Source organism: Lingula anatina, chromosome 5 (assembly GCF_051362555.1).
Source record: "Lingula anatina isolate TDL-2025a chromosome 5, LinAna3.0, whole genome shotgun sequence".
In the NCBI taxonomy this organism is placed as follows: domain Eukaryota; kingdom Metazoa; phylum Brachiopoda; class Lingulata; order Lingulida; family Lingulidae; genus Lingula; species Lingula anatina.
Window position 1 is genome coordinate 11,953,081 of NC_141771.1, and position 20,895 is coordinate 11,973,975.

Sequence of the window (20,895 nt, forward strand, 5' to 3'; positions counted from 1 at the left end):
AGAATGATGTATTTTTTCTTCAGTCAACATCTCAATATTAGCTGCTGACTGAAGAAAAAATGACATTCTTTGAACGAAATCAAGGAGTTATAACCCCTTGACGAAATGAAGCGCGGACCTTCATTCCGACGTCAACGATGGAGGAGAACACATTCCAAATTTTAGGCACAACTAACACAATGAATTGAAGAAACCAAGCATCACATCACCGGAAGTGGAGCTTTCACTTGACAAAAAGTTGTCTATCGGATATGACATTTAAAAAAAATTAGCGTTTGTATTCTTTAATCAATTCATTTCATTTCGTTTATCTATTTAACAATTTCTTTTTTTATTCCTTTAAAACTCAGTATCATCTTCCTCGCTTCTCGTGTATATACTCTATACTAAGATCTAATATATCCGTTTATTAGATCTTAGCTCTATATCAATGGAGGGCCCTGATACATGGTGTATATGTATAAAGGTTTAATAACCACAGCACCTAAATTTAGCCTACAGAACTATAATTCGATGAAAAGTTAATTTATAAAAACCACATTGCTATAGAAGTTGAAAATTATAAATAGTCTCTGGGGGTTGATCAGTCAAACCATGTTTTCATTTTTTCGGTCGTTTCTTGTCAAAGTAAATGTAAAGATTGGGTTTGAAGCCATGGTTTCCTGATATCAAATGGCATAGGCCTACAATGCGCGTTGGCCGTTAACATTGCGAAAAAATTATGGAATTTCTAGAAATTTCAGTACCAAGGTTTTTCCATCCAACCCTTGTTTTTGACTCGAAATTTTCTCATTTCCAACGTCACCAGAGAAATTCAGTGGCTATCTCTATTATGATAGTGCCTCAAAAATTAGAAACTCAGAAACTTCTTTATGGATAGTAATACTGATAACGGTTTTGGATTTGGTATACGGAGAAAAAGGACAAATATCCAGGAATATTGAAATCTTTAAAGGTGTAACACTCATCATTATGTGGCTTTCAAACTGTTAATGGAAGCACTGTATCGTAAACCGCAAATTCTCCCATGTTAGACAAAATACTTCATGCTGGAAAGATCCAACACTAGCCACATCCCAACACAACCCGACAACATTTCTACAAACTGAAATTCTCTCATATAACTTGCACGGGATAAGTGTCACATCCACCGGTGACGCGGCGCTTCTTAGCGGAACCGGGACGGGTGCAGCATTGACCCCTGGATGACGTCATTCAAATTTGCAAGTTGACCCACTGCGACTCTAAACAAGAACAACTGACTGGAGAGAGACGCTAGTGCTGCGACTGCGACTGCCAGAATCACCTTGATAATCATCATGAAATCTCTCGTATTTGCCCTCTCATTCCTCGGCTTCCTGTCTGTGGGTAAGTTGACTGATCTCTGGGTATTTTTTAGACGCAGCTAAGGACGCTCTGTAGCGAAGAAGGACTGAGATAGGTCCACTTGAACGTTGAAATCTACAAGCAAAATGTACGTAATTTTCGTGACCTCATTTCCATCCCATGTGCCTGTGTAATGAAATCAACAGGTTGGTTTGAAAGAGTATGGGGTTAGATAAGTTCAATGTGCCACCTGGGCGTCGTAACTTTCACAACACATGAGTTTTATATTCTAGATTTAATATAGTCACAACCAATATAAACTAGTTCTAGTCTGTTACGATAGCGAGTAAGTCCTCGTGATAATGTGGCTTTATTTCTGATGATGGACCTCGAAAGGAAAAGATGACTGATGTAGTAAGTTTTTGTGTATTTCACCGTCAAAATATCATGGATTTAAATCACAGGAAGAAGTGCTCGAGACATCGTTTAAGTATTCAGCTTGCATTTTAGTAACCACGACAGAGAATGAACCTAGTAAAGTTTCTATTGTAAGTGCTGAGACCCTTGTGTTTGTTTTTAATAAACTAGTCGGGCCTCTCGTTGTATGGTACACGTTGGTTAACAGTCCACGTAGCATGCTAAAGAGAGTTCAAGGTCTTGTTTCACAAGAGAAATCTCAGCTCGAAAATTGATCTAATATCTAAGACAAAATTAAGTCTACTTCACTTCATAACAAAGCCTTAGTTGTCTTATGTGATGTAACCATAGGCCAGAAATATTAACGGCTTTCTTGTTATAAAACAAGCACACTATTTTAACTGGACTACCGGTGTGACTGAAATGCGCAATACAGCGCAACACAGTGCAATACACTTCAAAAATCAAATCCAGTTGCAATTACACAAAAGAAATGACCATTCCCAGCAAAGTAGGGTGATATAAAAACAACCTATATTACTGGGTAAGTAATATTGTTGATATAACTTAACAAATCAGCAAGACTTTAATATTGCCCAGTTGGCAGCCAAGTTGGTGAGTGGCTCTTCTTGGATATATTACTGGCCAAGAAGAGCTACTCGCCAACATGGCGGTTGCAGTGTATTGCGCATTTCAGTCACACCCCTGGACTACCACTGCTTGAGCTTGGATCAAAGAAAACTTTAATTTTTTTGTGTAAAAATTTATATTTATTTAGACCGAAGTTATGCTGCATATGCCATTGTAATGCTGAAAATATATTATAAACCGATGTAGCAATATATTTAAATAGACTACCATTGCAGCCTTGCTTAATATATGAGATATATATATCTAAATGACCACTGACTGAGAAGTCTTATTTGCAACTCCCGTTTGTGGATATTAAAAACGCAGTCCATTCACAATTCGTGGATACAGTGAAAGTTAGTAAAGACAACATTGATGTCTGCACACCCCCATTAAACAGCATTCAGTTATCACTGAGGCCTATGACTACAAACCAACTCTATTCATAACTAACCCTGTTTATTTATCAAACTTGCGTTATCATTGTCCACTTGATTTTGGTTTATTGCAGCCCATAAATTTCTTTTTCGCCTGTATAACTTCTAATGAAATGGCTCAGTATTTTTATTTTAACCGGAATACGACAAAAACACTGGACCAAAAAACTGTCCGTGAGAGTTAAACCAAATTCAACTTAACTCCATGTTGTGTTTGCAAGTATCTTAACTATTCGTATCCTTATCAAAGTGGAGCGACTCTCAACTTTTGGCTTGGCGACGCTACTCATATTGAACAACCGATAAACGAAACCCTTTCCCATTTTGCTTGTCCATTTGAACGTGCTGTTGGGAGACAAACATGAGACTATTCCCATTGTCTGTGACAGTCTGGGCCCGCTCAAGCGGTTAAAAATTCTGACTGATTGTAATGGCAATAGTTCTCCAACTGGAGTGCACTTTTTATACAGAAGCAGCAGTATGCGTGTTGACACGTAACGCTTGGGGTCTCCCCAAACAATATAAACTGACCAGAATGTTACATCACAAAGTCTAGCCCTATATTTTCAAGTGAGAAATGACCGCTGGGGTTTAGAGTGTGAAGTTAATTGTATGTAATTAAGTTCAATTGTTCACCATGTCTACCTACCTGCGCTGTATAATGTTATTCCAGGCGGGGTACTGGTGACGTGAAAGTTTATTACCTGTTCTTTGTAACAGGTGTGTAAAAATGTTTGCTTAAAGACCGCAAAAGAAAGAACCTATTAAAGGCGTTGTTTAATGTAAATAGTCTTGACAGCTTGATACAGAAAGCTGAAGGTGAAATTTAATTCGACTCGTTTAAGACGCAATGTAATGTTTGGAAAATTTGGAAGAGACACGTTTTCTAGACACGATGAACACTTCTGACATTTGAACGCAGAAATATATCGCACTATTTTCAAGTCATTTTACCGAATGATTTATGAAGAGATGCGCACGGTGTTCATGTGGTCTGTCACGCCAGTGTCTGGAATACTTTATGCAGTTTATCATTTATGCTGTGCAGAAACCTCTCTTATATCATTTATTTACCTTTGTGTATTATTTGACTTTTTTCGAAAGCACTGTTTGAGAGAGAGAGAGAGAGAGGGGGGGAGAGGGAGAGAGAAAGGGGGGTGGGGGGTCCCATCACTTTAGACAATTTCTACAGAGCGTGCTTTCTTATTTAATTTTTGAACCCATTCCCACACATTTCTCCTGGCCACGCACTGATATATGTCACCACAGATAGCAGAGAGCCGGAGGCAAGGAAACACGCGATAGTCGCAGTATTTATTATCTTCTGTGTCAACAACATGGCAGGTACCCGATACTATACCATGTGTACTGAGCTAAATATTATCTGTCCTGTTAACATATGTAAATGGCCATGTAGGACGAGGAAATTAGAACATTTAGCGTTCATTGTGGGGGCTATTTTAACCCAATACAAAACGGGTATGGGTCATAGAATAAGATGCACTTTAAATATCGATGTTTTATTTGTCTGAATTTCCTTCTGATCTAAGAAAAATATTTTGAGTTAAAAAAAAAAACAGGTTAAGGGATATTGAACAGATATCAATATTGAAATAATTTTCGCAACTGGGTCTTTTTAGTCCCCCGTCCTTTTGTCATCATAAGTAAGTGACATTGACGAGAGGCACATTCATGTTTTCTATTTCTTTTGCCTTGAGATTCAAGTGTGATTTTGTTTATATAAGCTGGGGCTTCGGTTGGATACAAAACGTCTGTGAAATATTGTTTACATACTACATGTAGTATAAATGTTGGTTTCAGCAAATGAAGCAATCGCTCTCACTCGTGATAAACACCATGAATACATCAACGCGGGTTCCCTCTTTTTCGTCGTCATGTTTTTGTCTTTTATGTATTTATTTAAACGATTATTAACAAGATTTTTATGTCGTCAATATTTAAACGCGGAAAGGGTTTAATTGATAAATACTACAACTAGCACTCCTACAAGGTTACGCGGTTTAAGAAATTCCACAGTCTCGTCTTACTATTCTATCTTCAGTCCTTTGCCCTTCCCTGTCGAGAAACAAAAATGTAAAGGTCCTGATTATTTAGCATAAATTTGGGGACAAACGGATGTGCTAAAGAAAGAGATGAAGGTACTGACACAACACGCGTATAGCATCAAGATTCAACGTACTAGTTCTAGGAAAATTGCCTATACGCAGACAAAGGCAGGGGTTTGTTGGACTTACGTCGTATTCATCTCGAGGACACAGTCAAACATTGGAGTACCCGGATAGAGATACAATGTTTTGAGTATGTTCAAAAGTAATTGCCTACGCTGCTTATATCTTCATTTTAATTAGCTGGAAACAAGGATATTTCAAACGCTCAGGATTGTGCGTATAATCCGTGTCACAAACGATACTTCTTTATGCTAGGAAACAGATCCTTAAAAACGAACTGCGAAAATGATTACCTCTGCGTGTTCACAATGCGATAGTTGCGACAAACGTCGCATTTCTATTAGAATGGGAAAACTGAGGTGTACCCTAGTGCTATGGTATGCCAGTAAATACTAGAATACATAAAGACAAAAAATACCCCTATATATATACTATATCTCACCTGTGAAATACATAATGATATCAATATCTTTGCAATACAGGGACCGCCATCAAATGCTACGTCTGCAACAACGGCGACCCTAACTGCGGTGAGACATTGGCGGCTACAGCAGACGACCCTGCTTACGTCCAAGACTGCCCCAACACCAACGGCTGCATGAAGATCGACGCCACCCACATTGGAACTGGTACGTGCTGACTATTTGAACCGGTGCTATAACTTACTTGTTGGGGGCCTGTTTGGCATTGGTTGTGGTTAACATTAAATATTACGCTTTGCAGATGTTTTAAAATGTGATAATTTTATAGACTTTGCCAGTAAAATAGATACAATAGAAATGATATTCACAATTTGGATGCTTAAATGGGTTTTGGTTAATTTTGTACGGTGTTTATCTGACGGTCATAATTTCAGATATTTTTCTTTAATTGTTTATTTGTTAAATGACATTTATTTGTTAAAATGACATTTACTTTGACATTGTATGTTTAGATAGATTTTTTTTCTCATAAGTTTTATTCTAACTTTATATAATTAAGTTTTGCTTCATGCTTTGCTAACTAACATACTAACCTACACTTCATGCCCTAACCACGATGCTAATAACTATGTTTATGTACGTACTCTTTAGCGTAGTGCCTGCTTCCCATTGGCTACATTTAGCATGATATTACTCCGCAAAATGCTGCTCTTTGCCTAAAGACTCCTCAGTGAATATTCTCACCTTTTTCACTGCCCTGCTGTAACCTTGGAGATAAACACCATGTACTCGGTTCTAAACGCCATCGCCTCTTTTTGTCACTTTCCTAGAGTCTTCCTGCAGTCTTTTCTAGTTTGAAAAACGTTATTAGTGTAGTTTGACCTTGACCTGTGATTGACTTTCACGCAGCCCTTAACCCCATTGAGAGCTCGAAGTCTTCAAGTTGGAAGTAAGTTTTAACCCGAGAGGTTTTCACACGTGTGCTGTTTATCGTTTGCTGTTTGACTACGTGAACTTGCGTGTTTTCACTGTGTGCTCACATTCGTGTCTTAAAAATGCTGGTGCTGCCACCTAACGGAAATGCCGTCAAATGCGGTTTTGATCTATTAAGGTACCTTTTTGTCAAACACTCCTTAGAACAAAAGCTAAAAATAACATGAATTGTTTAAAAATAATAATAAATTGAATATCATATTAACTTGCATTAAAAAGAAAACAAACCAGCTTACTCTTTGCGTTTGACATTTACGTAGATTTTGAATCTGTCTTCTTGTTTGAAGTGCTGTTCGTATTTGCAGTGAGCTTAATAGCAACATAAATTAAAAGCAAATGTGTTTGCGTATTATGATAGCAAATGAAAACAAACCGTTATTCTGTTTAGCTACTTGTACAATTCTTCTTCGGAAAATGTGGATTAAAGGAAATCATCACAAATATAAATCTTTCGAACTGAGGATATCTGGGTCATTTAGTACAAACCAGAAACGAATTAAATGAGAATCAAGATATTCTGAGTCAAGCAAATTAAAAAACGGTTGGTTTTTGTTGTTGCGTATAGTGAGGCGTGTACCGGAAGTAGTAGAACTCACGTGACCGTGTCGTTGTTAGATAAGAAGACCCAAGATGCCAAGAGGGTGGTCATCCGGAAGTGCTTTTACACAGTCACTCCGCAGACGGACACTTGCAAGGTCTACACTCAGGGAAATCTACGGGGAATCCACTGCATGTGTACCGGAGCCCTCTGCAACTCCGGAAGTGGCGTCAACACAAACCTCGTAGTGCTGGCTTTCTCAGTTTTAGTTGCTGCTATTTTTAGTCGTCTTATCTGACTTTTGTCACTGTATTTCGGCCAACTGGTTTTAAGAGGGCGATATTGTTATGTTTTTTCCTTCACAGGAATTGTTCATCAAACACAGATTGAAAAAAATACAGCATTGAATAGATGTCACAATTTTATCTCTATGCTCCTACACATAGTTTTGATGGGAGTTGTAAGCACCGCAGTATATCATTGGCACAATGAGTCTTAAAGAATATGTATCATATACATGACACATTCAACATCCACGATATCTTCTGTATAAATGCGAAACTGAGGGACCATTCCCACAGATATTTGGATCGATCTATCTCCCTGGGGGTCTCACTAAATTGCTGTCATCTTTTTTCACGGCTGAAATGTCTGTCACGCCTAGAAAAACTGTTAAGGGATAATTATCTTTACCCCTTAGCTGATTTGATAGGTGTGGCAGATATTAAGCCGGTTAGTTCATAACAATTTAGTGAGACTCCCCAGGGAGTTAGATCGATCCAGATGGATCGATCTATGTATGGTAACCCAGTCAGAGGCTGGTAACTACCTTGAAAAAGAACTAGGCCTACCCAACGTTGGCGTCACTTCTGTCTGGTGCTGAGCTGTGGATTTGTGAGCTAATTAATGACAAGGTTTATGGTATACTATACGCGTGTACAATGTCCCAAATTCTTATGTATTTGTCAAAATACTTTGTAAAGCCAGTTATTACATCTTAAATTCAGAGCGTTAAAAAGATAAAACCGAAGTTATATCAGAAAGACATGATGGTCTTAATGATTTGTTTAGAACATTAGTTTTTAAATTAAGACTTCCAGCCATGCAGGAAAAGGTCGAGCAATTATTTCTGACTAGGAGAAGATTGCCTTTTTTCTCGTTAAAAATTAGGTTTGGCGCAAAAAAAATCCGTATGGTGGACTTTTAACAATAATTGAGTCACAGCGTGGTAGCTCGTTTTTTTGTTTTTTTTACAACCTGTCAGAACACATGTTGTTGTTGGCGTATATTTTCACATTTTTGTGATGGACCCCACTTTTATACACCAAGTACTAAAATAAATTATTTGGTTGTTTTATCTTTGTTCCTTCAAATTTAATCTTGAATGGAAAGGTCGGGGTGTGGAGGATAAGTTTTACCACTGCCTAATTTTACAGCGGTATCGTTTATGTGCAATATGACATGCGCGTTGTGGTGTTGGACGACACGTGGTGTTTTAAATGTAATAAGAGCATGCACTGCAGGGTTTGTTTGCACGTTCGGCATGGGCATGATTTTATTCCCCGGCGTAAATTCTGGAATTCTGAATGATGTTAAAAATGAAACCAATGACGCATTGTATTTGCATGATGGGCATGACTTTAGACCGAATAATCCCGGCGTGATCGCATTCGCATTTGATTTGAAGGCCTTATTCCCAACCCCTCCGCTTACACATACAACTGTACACCCAAACACAAAAATGGTCCGAATAATCCCAACAAGAAAAAAATTCTTTGCCATAGATATCATTCATGACAGTGCTTTGTTATATTATAATACTCTGCTACTTATTTACGACAAAGCTTATTAGCATATCGACACCATTATAAGGCGATATCCTGTACCAAAGTCAATCTTATTTTCTGAACTTCTGTGCCTTACTGTCCTTTGTATTGTAACAACCTTACCCTAGGGCTGAAGTGGGAGGGGGACACGGATTTGCATGCATGACAAAAAGCATTGGCAGATGCAGGGGAGGAGAGTGGGCCAGGGGATGGGGAAGTTCCCAAAATTGGGTTCTCGCTCCTTTTAAAGCCCCGGTCCAAACTTAATAGTTTTGGAGAGCTACTGTATTTTATGAAGTACATTCATAATTATATTCACCATACATTTACATGAGATTTTAGGCTTTCACGAGCATTTATCACTATCTTGAGATGAAGACATGCCATCGGATTGCATGCAAACAGCATTCACGAACAAGTGAATGTTGAAGTCAATATAAGTCCAAAAATGTATATTGAAAAAAAAAATGCAATTCATTCTCAGCACGTGTACATTTATCCTGTAGGCAAACGTGTTATTCAGAGAAAATGTTTCTATACCACGACCGCACAGAACGAGAAATGCGACAACTACCAGCAAGGCGACCTCAAAGGATCCCAGTGCTATTGTAAAAGCGGCGATTTATGCAACACCGGAAGTCACGTGGCCCTCAACACTCTCCTCCTTATGGCGGCTGCGGTGGCAGGAATGATTTTGAAAAGGGTTTTGTAGACTTCACGATGGATTCTTACTTTATAATGTCACTATTTGGACGCTGTACGAAAAGAAACGTGTAGCTTCTAAGAACAGTTGTGAAATAGAAAAAAAGGAAAATTGAAATAATGAAGTATTATATTTTAAAAGACAGTGCAATCACACTATGTGCGATAACTGGATTCATTGACGTATTGTTTCGATCAAGGAATATTTAGTGAAAAATTCTCAGAGAGTTTTTCTCGTTTTCAGTATTAACTTTATCTATCTAATGTATGGTCAAAGACCACGATCAGGCCATTTTTGGTCACAATGTGTTGTGTAGTATTTATGACTTTAAATTCAAATGTGAAACATTCAAATTGTATTAAGCGCGGCCAATTTATGACCATGTGGAGTTTTTTAAAGTTATTAATAGTTGACAATATTTATAATTACCATTACACATATTTTAACAATCAGAAAGCGCATGCAGAATTTACATCGATAACACTACTTGTGGAAAACAAACATAGGCATTTCAAATAAAATAAACATATACCAACGCTTAATTTAGAACAGAAATACACATTGATTTTCTGCTTTTCTAGAATAATGTGTTATGATTGTTTTATTTAAGAAACAAACGTATTGTTTCTTCAAGATGAAGGACAAATTAGGAGCTGGAAAAATATTTTATTGACAAGAAGGGTCTATTATTGTCAGGGGGCATTCTGGTAAATTGTTGTTACCTCCCTTCCAAAATAAGAATCTAAAAATTTAAAAATTGAGGCAAACTCTTTGAAACTCTTGCCATATTTCACTCTAGACTGTGATGTGAGCCGATTATTCAATAACGAAATCAAGAAGGTTCTCGCTCTATCTGATATCACGTTAGGCCAAACTAAAATTTAATGCCCAGAGATACCATATCGTCCTCAGTGGAACAATGCGCACTCTGGCACTCTGGCGAGGATAAAAGACGGTAGAAGTGTCGGGAAAGATAATACCATCACGACATTGCAGCCTCGGGATCTACGGTAATTATGCATGTGTTCTCGTGTATTTTGAAATAAAAAGGAAAACCTTTTACTCGTAGAACATAATCTACTCGTGTGTATATGTGAACTTAATGTGGTTGTGGATAAACTAATAGGAATGGCACGAAGGGACGGTAAACAGACGACTGTTGAAGGTGTGAGACGCCGTCGAGAAACCTTCAGAATGTTCTGCAATAGTTCAACAGTGGCAGAGGGAAGGATAATACCATAACAGTAACCACAGTTATACAACTTAAATACGTCTTTCTGCTTTAGCCTTCTAGAGGTTTCTGTGGCTTTAAAGCTTAACGAAGTATTCGTAGTCGGCGCAAACATTGGCCTTTTCCATCAAAATAGGCTTTTTTGACGCAAGCTGGTTTTTGGTTCAGGCTTTACTTCTATTAAAATTTAAAAAAAACTGGTAAAAACTTTACTTTAAGACGCATATTCCTGTAATAAAAGGCATTTAATGCTCTGTCTGTAGTTGAAACTTTATTTTCATAGGACACCGTATGATTATCAGAAAGTGCCTCTATACTACGACTGAACAAAACGAGAAGTGCGCTGTTTATCAACAGAACCAACTGAAGGGTCAACATTGTTACTGCAAGGACAAGGACCTATGTAACGCCGGAAGTGGCATGTCCTTCAACTTCTTCATCACTATGGCACTAGTGTTCTTTTCGAGATGGCTCCTCTAAATAATGATGGCGTTAAAAGATTATTAGTCTTGTACAATGACATTCTGCAGCAGTGAGAAAAAGAACATTTACTGACAGACGCTGCTATGCAGTGAAAACCTTTAAAGCTAAAAGTGGATGTGAACACTAGATGCAGATTTTACCCTGTTAGAGGAGGAGTCTGTAACGAGGCTGGTGTCCTGTATTAACAATTTAATTGTCTTATTTTCGGACATGTGCGACCACAGTGATTGGAAACGGAACGTCTCTCTGTTGTTTTAAACTGATAGAAATTGCCTGTATGGCTAGACTACAGATGAAGTACGAAAGTAGATTGTGTGGGTGTTTTTTTCGCACGATTTTGTTTGTATCTAGATACATATACTTGTATTTTGAAATTCTTTTTTATGTAGTTAGTTTTTACTGTATTACAAATTTGAAGCACTGCCTCTAAATTATGAGCATAAACGCTTGAGGATAAAAAAACTCGTTTTTTCGTTGATAAACCAATAAAAATGCTTTTTATTATGCTCAGCACACATCTGATCAGATAAATGAGTTTTATAATTGACATTTAGACGCCCAAATAAACATTTCTCACAAAAAATGCAACTTTTTACTTTGATAGTAGATCTCGCCGCTGTGTTTATAGGAATATATCTAACAACTTAGTAACCAAACACAACAAGAATTTGCCAGGTGGGCCATTATAATGGCCTCCACAAAAGCAATCATAAAACATCTGGAAAGCCGATATCTCTCAACTGAAGCAGTCTCCTGGTGAACTGATCAAATAATAAAATCTCAAAACACTGTTAGTGGATTTAGCTACAAGGCGATGAAATGTGCTACGGAATTTTTGTATGTGGACGTTTCTCATCAATAAGAAGCGATGCGTTTGTCGTTTTTTTTTTAATTGTAATTTTATGGAATATTTGCAAACGTGCAAGACACCCCGCCCCTCTTTCCACGCTGGAAGTTTTATACACCCTACAATATAATCCCTCCCACCCTAAACCATCAATATGTTTTATTCCTTTTGACCCATTGGCCTTTTCACCAACAGGAAGACGGTCAGTGGTGTTATTCCTTCTCCACAATGTAGTGCAGAAACTATGTGTCCATCTTTTTTTCTAAGGTATCTTCTTCTTTTAGGAAGGCCTGTTCTAACGCTACTACGCTCCTAACATAGAATAACTGGTTTGATTTTACCTTTGATCGGCCGTCTAACTAGATTTGCTAAGTGGAAACAGCTATTGCTGAGTTTATTGGAACTGAGCTTAGATAGTTACGAACTGATGTTATTATTATATTTGGGTAATTTAAACGGGTCGATAGGCTTACATACTCCTCACCGTGCGTCTGTTAGTAGGCTAGTATGCCCGGCGTTGATCACCACCCCGTAATCATATTTGAAAGTCTCATGCAGAGCAGAACCCGACGTCTCAACGCAACATAACTTCAGTAGAATCACCCCATCTGGCGAATGACGGCGAGCAAATAGGGGGGCTTATCCTTTCTTTCCTCGTTCGAAAGTGCAGATTCCCGTAGCCTTCCCGTAGCGTAGACCTAACATTAATTTAACAAAAATAATGTAGCTGTCGGACACGTTTTAACTATTGACTACCAATTTTTAGGTCACACGATCGTACAGAGGAAATGCTTGTACACCACCACAATGCAAAATGAGAAATGTAACGTCTACCAACAAGGAAATCTGAAGGGTTACCAGTGTTACTGTAAGGGGGACCTATGTAATTCTGGAAGTCACATGACAACTAGCGTCGTCCTGATGACCATCATGTGCGGGATTACTATATTGCTGCGATTGTTTTAATGCGGTTTTAATTTCATTTTTAGTTTGAAACAGAAATTTGTTTTTTATTTTCATGTCCTTTTTGAAACACACAACATTAACTTTGGCAACTGCACAAAGTTGAGTGGAGGTAACTATTGCCACTATTTGGATATGATACTCCTCGATTTTGACAAAAGTATTTCACTACATAAAATGGTGTGATGTTACAAGTTTTAATAAGCTAGTCAGTTATGGCTTACATTTGTTATTTTTCCTCTGATAGGCTACGACCTGTCATCCAAATCTTGCTCAATGCTCGAAGGATTAATAGAGTTATTTCAACATTTTAATGATTTTATGGGATCAACTATGCAACGGCAAGTATATCGTTTATATTGACACATATTTTTAGACATTTGCGCAATAATTAATGTGAACCTTTTAAGGATGGCGGCTTATTTCAGAATGAAGAATGTATCATCCCTCTCTGATATTTCCGTTATCATTTATAAATGCAAATATCCGCCCAAGGGGATTATGTTATATTGACAACAAACATTTAAAAGCACAGTGGTGTTTGTATAGCTTTTTGTGCGTAAACATATGGGAATAACTAGAAGTTAATTTTTACTTACATCAAATGATATATTGATGAATAGATACATATTTACTCCAGGTAGCTAGTTAAGCCTACGACAACTTTATAACTTAACCTTAATGATTTGCACCTGATGTATTTTATTGATATATGCTTAGAGGGGCTTCACAAAACCCATGTCTTCCATTCGTGAATAAGCAAGGATTGTAATCTGTTTATCGTCAACCCATTTCAACATTTCAGATAGGTATAGAGACACTATCAAATCAGCTGTTCTTGTTTTCTTTTGTGCGCCCTAATGATCACTAATCTATGCAAGGTTTGAAGGATAGGATTTTATACCTATTTTTAAGTTTTAAGATATACACATACAACGTAATAGTTTTTGCACGAAATAATGTTCAATTGTATACACGGTAGTGTAGCGGCAGGAGAAAGGTGTTTAGTGTTTTATTCAAGTGACAGTTTTAGAGACGCATATTTAGGGAAATATTTTAACGAAAATCGCAACAATCTTTGTCTTCCAGTTGTTGTACATAGATTTGAATAAACATTCAATGCTAATGAATTATATTTCAATATTCAAGATTTAGTGTTGTCACTTAAAATGGATATCAACGGAATTCCTTATTTCAATTGGTTTCTCACAATGTCAGGCCTGTATCCAACATAAACAATTGAGTGCGGGCTCCCCCCCCCCCCCCCCCCACACACACACACACACAAAAAAAAGATGGAGTAGGATTCAGTCTCGTGACTGAATCCTACTCCATGCCAGAGACGTTGGTCGTTGGGTTTCAATTGTAAATAATGTTCAAAAGAGATAGAGTTTCGGTATTGTTTTATTGTAATTAATAGTAAGGAAGACCGTGCCTTGCTTCACAGCAAAATAAATAAATAAATTATAAATAAATAAAAAATAATGAGTTTGATCAAATTGTCATAACTGTAAGCGAGTGCGGTAAACCATAACATTTAACGTTTATTTTGATGACTACGCTTTATTTATTGGAACAACCAAAAAATCTTTTAAGGCTCTACCAGTAAGCCCTTCAACAAACTTAATCACACAAAGGAAGCACGGACATTATTGTTAATTGTGAAATTTCGCCGTTCCTCATTTGTTTGACAAAAAAAAAAAAAAGAAAAAAGAAAAAAAAACAAAAACAAAGCACTATATGCTATCTGGATCTTGCAGATCGTTTTCATTCTGGTGTTTGATCACCATAGCATAGCAACTAGATAAATCTCACTATTTTTCCTTTTACATCACATATTGGAATGTGTAACAAAAACCATTTAAACAAAAAATTAACGTTAAGTTAAAATAAAAATTACCCTGAGTAAGTGGTAAAAAGTACCGGTGCAATTTAATGAGCTCATTTTATCCCTTCTGACGCCTTTTATATTAGTTTTTCGGGTCTACACTGACGCCTCCATTGAATCAGGCTTACGTTAGTTGACCAAGCAATGCGTAGTGCGGTTTAAGCTGTATAGAGAAACGCCTTTTGAACAACATGATCCATTTCGCAGACTTTTGGTTGAGACTGGCAAGGGACTGCCGCCTTCATAAGACCTTGACCTTCGTTTGTCCTAAACCCATGTCACCCAAAGTTGATTTCGTTTCTCTGGAACCTCTTCGGCTTCAAAACATTTCCCAGAGCATGACGGCACTTTTCGTTCGTTTTCGACAGTTGAACCGTAATCAGGAGGTTTTTGATCATTTTCCACGTGTCCATTTGATTTCTTTGGTGTCATCTCGTCACTGGTAGCATCGACACCTGAAGAGGGTACCAAGTCAGGAGCAGACGATTTATGTACCCGAGCGTTATTAATAATTTCAGGAATCTCTTGTTCTTTTGGATTCCTCATAACGATAGAGAGAACTACCGGAAGCACAATTAAACCATGCCCCGCCCCCAGGACGACAACCAATAAAATCATTTTAAAGAAGGTGCGCATTAGATAAGCGTTGGATGCGCTCAAAACAATCACTGCAAGAATCGTCGATATTGCACCTTGGGTAATTGGAAGGCCAAGAAAATACATGGCTTTCCTTGTTTTTAATTTCCTACTTCCCTCCGCACTGACAAAAACATATGCCATATGTGCCGAAAAATCTATAGAGAAACCGATGCATATGATCAAATTTATCATTGTTGTGTAATCCAAACGAACGTCCCATAGAGTTACGTAACCAATGACGCCCACCTCGATGGAAGCCACGGACAGTGCAACCCAGAAGGAGCTGATTGGATTAGGGATAAATAATAAGGAGACCAATAACATCGCTCCCCACGCGATTCCCAGATTCATGAGCGTGTTTGGAATGACGGAGAGATACTGGTCGTAGTAAATGAAAGCTGGATGATAAACGGTGACAGACAAGTTGCTTTTTTCGGCTATATTCCTGGCAAGTTCCATCATCCTCCTTTCTCTGATGGAAGAGTTGATATTTATGGCCTGTATGAAGAAACGTGTGGCGATGATGTCCGTACCTTTTTTGGCATCGAATACTACATCTTGTTTGTAACGTTCTTCCATGGAAAAATACCTATTTTTCAACAAATTTGTGAAGGCACCGCTGCTAGTGTTTTTGGTAAAATTTGGAGCCAATTTTAAAAATCCCCACAGCCAACATTCAGAATTTTTCTCATCAAAAAAGTCAGAATGGCTCAGAAAGTCATCAAACAGGCTACGATAATCTCTTTGAATGGCCGGTTCCCAGTAGTTCATTTTCTCCTCAATGATGATTTGTATCTTTGGCCCAAAATGACTGAAGAATTCTTCTTCGGACTCGTAGAACACAACCGTTTGAGAATCGTCTGCCGCGAATGTTTTGAACTCTATTCCTTCCTTTACTTTGGTACATCCCCATATTGCTCCAGTCAAATATGCGCCATAGCACAGTAAAACTATGATTTTCGTAGGAGTGAAAGATATCAGTTTAGCGTAATAGTCACGGAAGAACATCATGAGGAAATGTGGATTGAGGTCGTCTCTTTCACGAACTACCTTTGGTGTTCCGCTTGCGCAGAAGAACCAGTAAGCTTTATTTTGCTTTCCTGGAATGGAGAAACACAGGAAATTTAAACTGGGTGCTGAAAACTTTTCAATTTCATTGTTGGAATCAAGAGGTCTAATTTACATGTAATCAGCTACGGTAAACATAGTTAAACTAAGCATTCCCCCAAAATATATGCAAACTTTTTCTACTTTTCCCAATATAATTTAACATAATATTCCAGGAAAACTTTTTTATTAAAATTATTTCTAGCCTTGATCACAAGAATAGTTGCCACAGTTTGCTCTGGTTGGGGCATTATCAAGAGCACGAAAGCTACGGCTGTATGCGCGATTTGACACAATAACATCTGTCATACATATATTTTCATATATCAAACAAACACACGTTGAGCAGTTTCATTAGTTACGTGTTTTTTAATAAGCAAATTAAGTTTCAATTTGTCAATAACTAAAGAAAATTTAACTGAGATTTACAAGCAAATATTTCGTCTCCCAACAGGAAAACTTCTACTTCATAACTATAATACCTATAGGTGGCAATACCTATCACAGCCCTCATTTCCGTGACAGTTACTTTTTCTATAGCTATTTACAAATGAAACTTTATTTGTTTATGGAACAAACACAAATTCCTTACCTGTCGTTCCTCTTGGCTTTACTTTGTTAAAAGTCAGGCAGTGTCTGCTGGCATTCTCACGATGCCCAGTGATGACCATGCACGCGCCAAAGAAGGTCAGTTGGTAGAGGTATGTGAAAAGAACTGCGACTCCTGATAAAAAAAGATAATCTGAGTCTCTTCAGGTTCTTGTAGGTTTTTTTTTTAATCTAAGAAAACATACATCAAGGGTATAGCCTATAGGCACTGTCGTTAATTGAAGTTAACGTAAATATTTCTTAATGATAAAAATTGGCGGACTTTAAAATTGAATGTGACTTTGCTAAAATGAACCATAAACTCTTTGTCCTTGGTTTCACTTTTATTTGCAATGCAACGCAATCATTACGGTAAATATAAAGCTAACGACATGCCAATGTCATTTACCCGAGTACAAACAGAAAACTTTCACCGAAGGAAAATCGGTCGAAGCGCCAATGGCAAAAGAAATAACGTCAGTTACGGTTGTTATGGTGATGGAAATGGCGGCATCTGCGTACGTCAGTCCAAGACGCTCCTCCACGGATTCCCTTGGGTCCGTCTGCCGCCAGGTGGCTATCATGATATACATATTGTCCACTCCAGTCCCTACGTGAAACAATGTGATTCTTTGAGAAGGACCTCAACCTAGTAGGTGTTAACGCCACTTATTTAAGATACTCTATGACATTTATTGCATTCTGGACTTTTTTTAAAGACCTAGATCTAGAAGAAATTTATTCAGTTAAAAGTCGAACGAAACATAGGTTTTTGAATTTTCTGTAAATCATGTCATAAGGACTTTATACTATTACATCTAACAAACAACTTATGTAGAAGTGTAATAAAACAGAAGAATTGCAATGCATTGCGCAAGCAATTTAAAATTAAGGAAGAGCGTCGTCATTTGGAGGAGGAGGGAGGGGCAGAGAGAGACTTGCGTCTAAAGATACGCATCGTGTTTTTTATTAACTTACCCAGCACGAGAAAGGGCATGGAGGCCACAATATCGTTGAAAGGCACGCCGATATACATGAACAGGCCAAAGGTGGACAGTACTGCCAGACCCGCACACATCACACCCAGCAGCCCCAGCCATGGTTTGCTACGAACCCAGTCCTGAAAGAAGCAGACGACAAATGTATCTAAATGTAGGAACCATGGAACAATGTTATTTCGTTGGTGTGAATTAGGCTAAGTAAATCTTGCTTTTCGCGCATACAGCGCTATTCTGGATCACTTATCGAATTGCACGCGACATTTGACGTCATATGGGTAACACCTGACGGTAATTGACGTCATATGGGTAACACCTGACGGTAACTGACGTCATTGGGGTAATACCTGATGATAAATCGACCACGCTGTAGGACGTGCTGTTATAGAAATTTGGAGGGGGTTCCACAGCGCTGGGAATGGGCAATGACAAATAGCGCGGTGTAACTAATGGCTGATTAATTTCAGTGCGGAGCGTAAATGCAAGAAAAACTAATTGACTAATTTAATTAAGAGAAAATGAAAAGAAAAGAAGAAAACGAAATATAATTTGGGTTGAAAATCTCATTTTTTAGATGGAATGTATGCGTAGCCGATCGGGGGTAGGGTCACTCTCCAGTCCCCCATTTCATTTTGTGGATTAGCCAATGTGCGTCTAATACCAATTTTAAAAGAGCTATCCACATCACAGAGCACTGTATAGATATATTGATTATATTATTAACATTAGGATGCAAAAAACAACGATTATTGATTGTTTCGAAAGTCTTAAATAAACAACGATGCGTCTACTCATGCTTAGCGCTGTTAAAAGTGATAATGGTGGACCGACTTCCAAGGCGATGAACTAGTAATCCCCGGATAATTTTTGCACTAAAAGCCAAGTGCCCATCGTACGCAGGAAAAATAAGAGTTTTCTCTTTTTTCTTTTTTGATACATCTTGAATCCGCCAGTGCTGCTTTTTTACCAATTGATACAAATTCGCCAATGAAAATACCTGCGTCATGCTGGAGAGCATAGAGAACGCAATCAACAGTACAATGGTGATGCGGAACAGCGGCAGTATCTGCTCTCTATTGTGCTCCAGCTCCGTCTCCAGGGTATGTGACGTAAAATAAGTTATATCGATTCTGGACAGATTCCACCAGCTAATGCCGAGCGTCAGCTGCTTCTCCCACGTTTTCCCCAGCTTCGGGTTCAGGTCTTCATTGAGGTAGTACACTAACTGAGCTGCAGCGCTCGATATTATGGAGCCGCCGGCATCCAGCCTAATCCCTCCTAATGAGTTGCCTAAGAATAGCGGCCGCCTTTCGGTGTGGTATATTGTAGAACCGTTCGGCAGTGTCACATGGTGCGTTGCCGTGATTTGGTGAAACGGATAGGAGAGTCTTGTTCGATCGATGTTGGATGAATTGTACCCAATAGCGTAAAGAAGTGGGTTCGTTTCTACGCACTTGCCTTTCCATTTGGCACATAGGTCTTGAAATTTGTATTTCTGTTCGTCATTCCCATACACAGTGAAATTGAAAACTTGGTTGTGAACCTCCAATATCTCCTCCAAAATGCCTCGATCTAGTATGTTCGTTTTACCTTTGGGTGTTATAATAAACCTCACATAGAGGCCGGCTTCGGTGTTTCTGACTGGGTCGAAATCTTCCGTTCTGGGAAACAGTCTCCGCGCCGTGTCTCGCTCCGCCTTTGCCCTACCGTGTTCCGGCGTAAACAAATATTCCACGTCCAAAATTTGCTGGAATCTATAAAAACCCGTCCCAAGAATCCCAGTCACCAGAAGGGGGCCAAAGAACAGGAGCAGGGGGTGCCGTGCCACAAAACGACCCAGTCGCGCAAACAAGATGCTCAACGGTTTGTCGATGCAGGTCCATTCGCAGCGCATGTTCGCCTTCTCCCGGTGGTTCGCCCTGCCCTTTCCGCCTGGCGATGGGGTTCAGTGATGTTCAGGAACGGTTCCTCTTGGACGACTGAACTACTGAAACGTCATGAACCGCAGAGTGGATGATGAGCCTCATAATGCAAGGGCTGGTAACGGTGAATCAATGATACGGCAAATGGGGCTTTTGAGAAGGTGCCAGAAGGATCGACGGAGGCAGGGAGGATAGCATTACGTACACGTATAGAATTCTGCGAACTGATCTTATACTGATCTCTTAATTAACCCCTTTTTTATTTTAAAAGAATATATGTTTCATGGACAGACTAATCAAAACCAAGTTAAAAATCCTAGCCGAACAAAAACTTTTTACATTTTAAATATTAAAATATTCATAAGATATGGTATTATGAATTATAAATCGATTTAAAACATCACAAAAGTTGCAAAAACCTTTTATAGCCATGATGTCATTAATGCATTGGTCCATTTCTCCTTCCCTTCCCTCCCCTTTGGCACCCTCTAGTGTACGACACCGGTCATACTCAACTAAGGGGAAAATCTATGGCCAGCTGAGGTCCTTGTATTCATTTGGCAACCATGTTTTTCGAGCGAATCATGGGTGGGATTTATTTTTCTATTGTGATTATCATGTTTACTGATCATAAACGCAGTAACATCATCCACGTCAAACTAAAAACATAAATATTGTAACATATTGGTGAAATGACTCAGTACGTGCAATTTGTTTCAATAAAGTCATTTTTATTATGATATTTTTC

General features: G+C 38.4%; 2 protein-coding genes across 5 annotated transcripts; one reads left to right on the plus strand and one right to left on the minus strand.

Annotated features, from left to right (window-relative positions):
* Positions 1–1,177: 1,177 nt before the first annotated feature.
* Positions 1,178–14,148, plus strand: LOC106180408 (uncharacterized). Of its 4 annotated transcripts, none has more exons than XM_013564389.2 (3): positions 1,178–1,368; positions 5,482–5,628; positions 12,809–14,148. In XM_013564389.2, the coding sequence occupies exons 1-3, from the start codon at positions 1,320–1,322 to the stop codon at positions 13,006–13,008; spliced, it is 396 nt and encodes a 131-aa protein (XP_013419843.2). In that variant the 5' UTR covers positions 1,178–1,319; the 3' UTR covers positions 13,009–14,148. The 4 variants fall into 4 exon arrangements, with proteins under 4 accessions (XP_013419843.2, XP_013419844.1, XP_013419842.2 ...); XM_013564390.2 differs by lacking the exon at positions 12,809–14,148 and adding an exon at positions 10,996–11,710; XM_013564388.2 differs by lacking the exon at positions 12,809–14,148 and adding an exon at positions 9,285–10,040.
* A 618-nt stretch (positions 14,149–14,766) lies between these two features.
* On the minus strand, positions 14,767–20,598 carry LOC106159267 (patched domain-containing protein 3-like). The gene is made up of 5 exons (XM_013535487.2): positions 19,223–20,598; positions 18,206–18,347; positions 17,637–17,837; positions 17,232–17,363; positions 14,767–16,632 (listed from the first exon to the last, which is right to left on the minus strand). Exons 1-5 carry the CDS (start codon positions 20,117–20,119, stop codon positions 15,161–15,163), a joined length of 2,844 nt encoding a protein of 947 aa, XP_013390941.2. The 5' UTR covers positions 20,120–20,598; the 3' UTR covers positions 14,767–15,160.
* Positions 20,599–20,895: the final 297 nt, after the last annotated feature.

Coding starts and splice junctions, on each gene's coding strand:
- LOC106159267 (XM_013535487.2), bottom strand. CDS start 20,119: ATGCGCTGCGAATGGACCTGCATCGACAAACCGTTGAGCATCTTGTTT. Junction 18,348..19,222: donor TGCTCTCCAGCATGACGCAG/GTATTTTCATTG, acceptor TGCTTCTTTCAG/GACTGGGTTCGTAGCAAACC. Junction 16,633..17,231: donor AAAGCCAAGAGGAACGACAG/GTAAGGAATTTG, acceptor TCTCCATTCCAG/GAAAGCAAAATAAAGCTTAC.
- LOC106180408 (XM_013564387.2), top strand. CDS start 1,320: ATGAAATCTCTCGTATTTGCCCTCTCATTCCTCGGCTTCCTGTCTGTG. Junction 1,369..5,481: donor CCTCGGCTTCCTGTCTGTGG/GTAAGTTGACTG, acceptor TTTGCAATACAG/GGACCGCCATCAAATGCTAC. Junction 5,629..7,029: donor CGCCACCCACATTGGAACTG/GTACGTGCTGAC, acceptor TGTCGTTGTTAG/ATAAGAAGACCCAAGATGCC.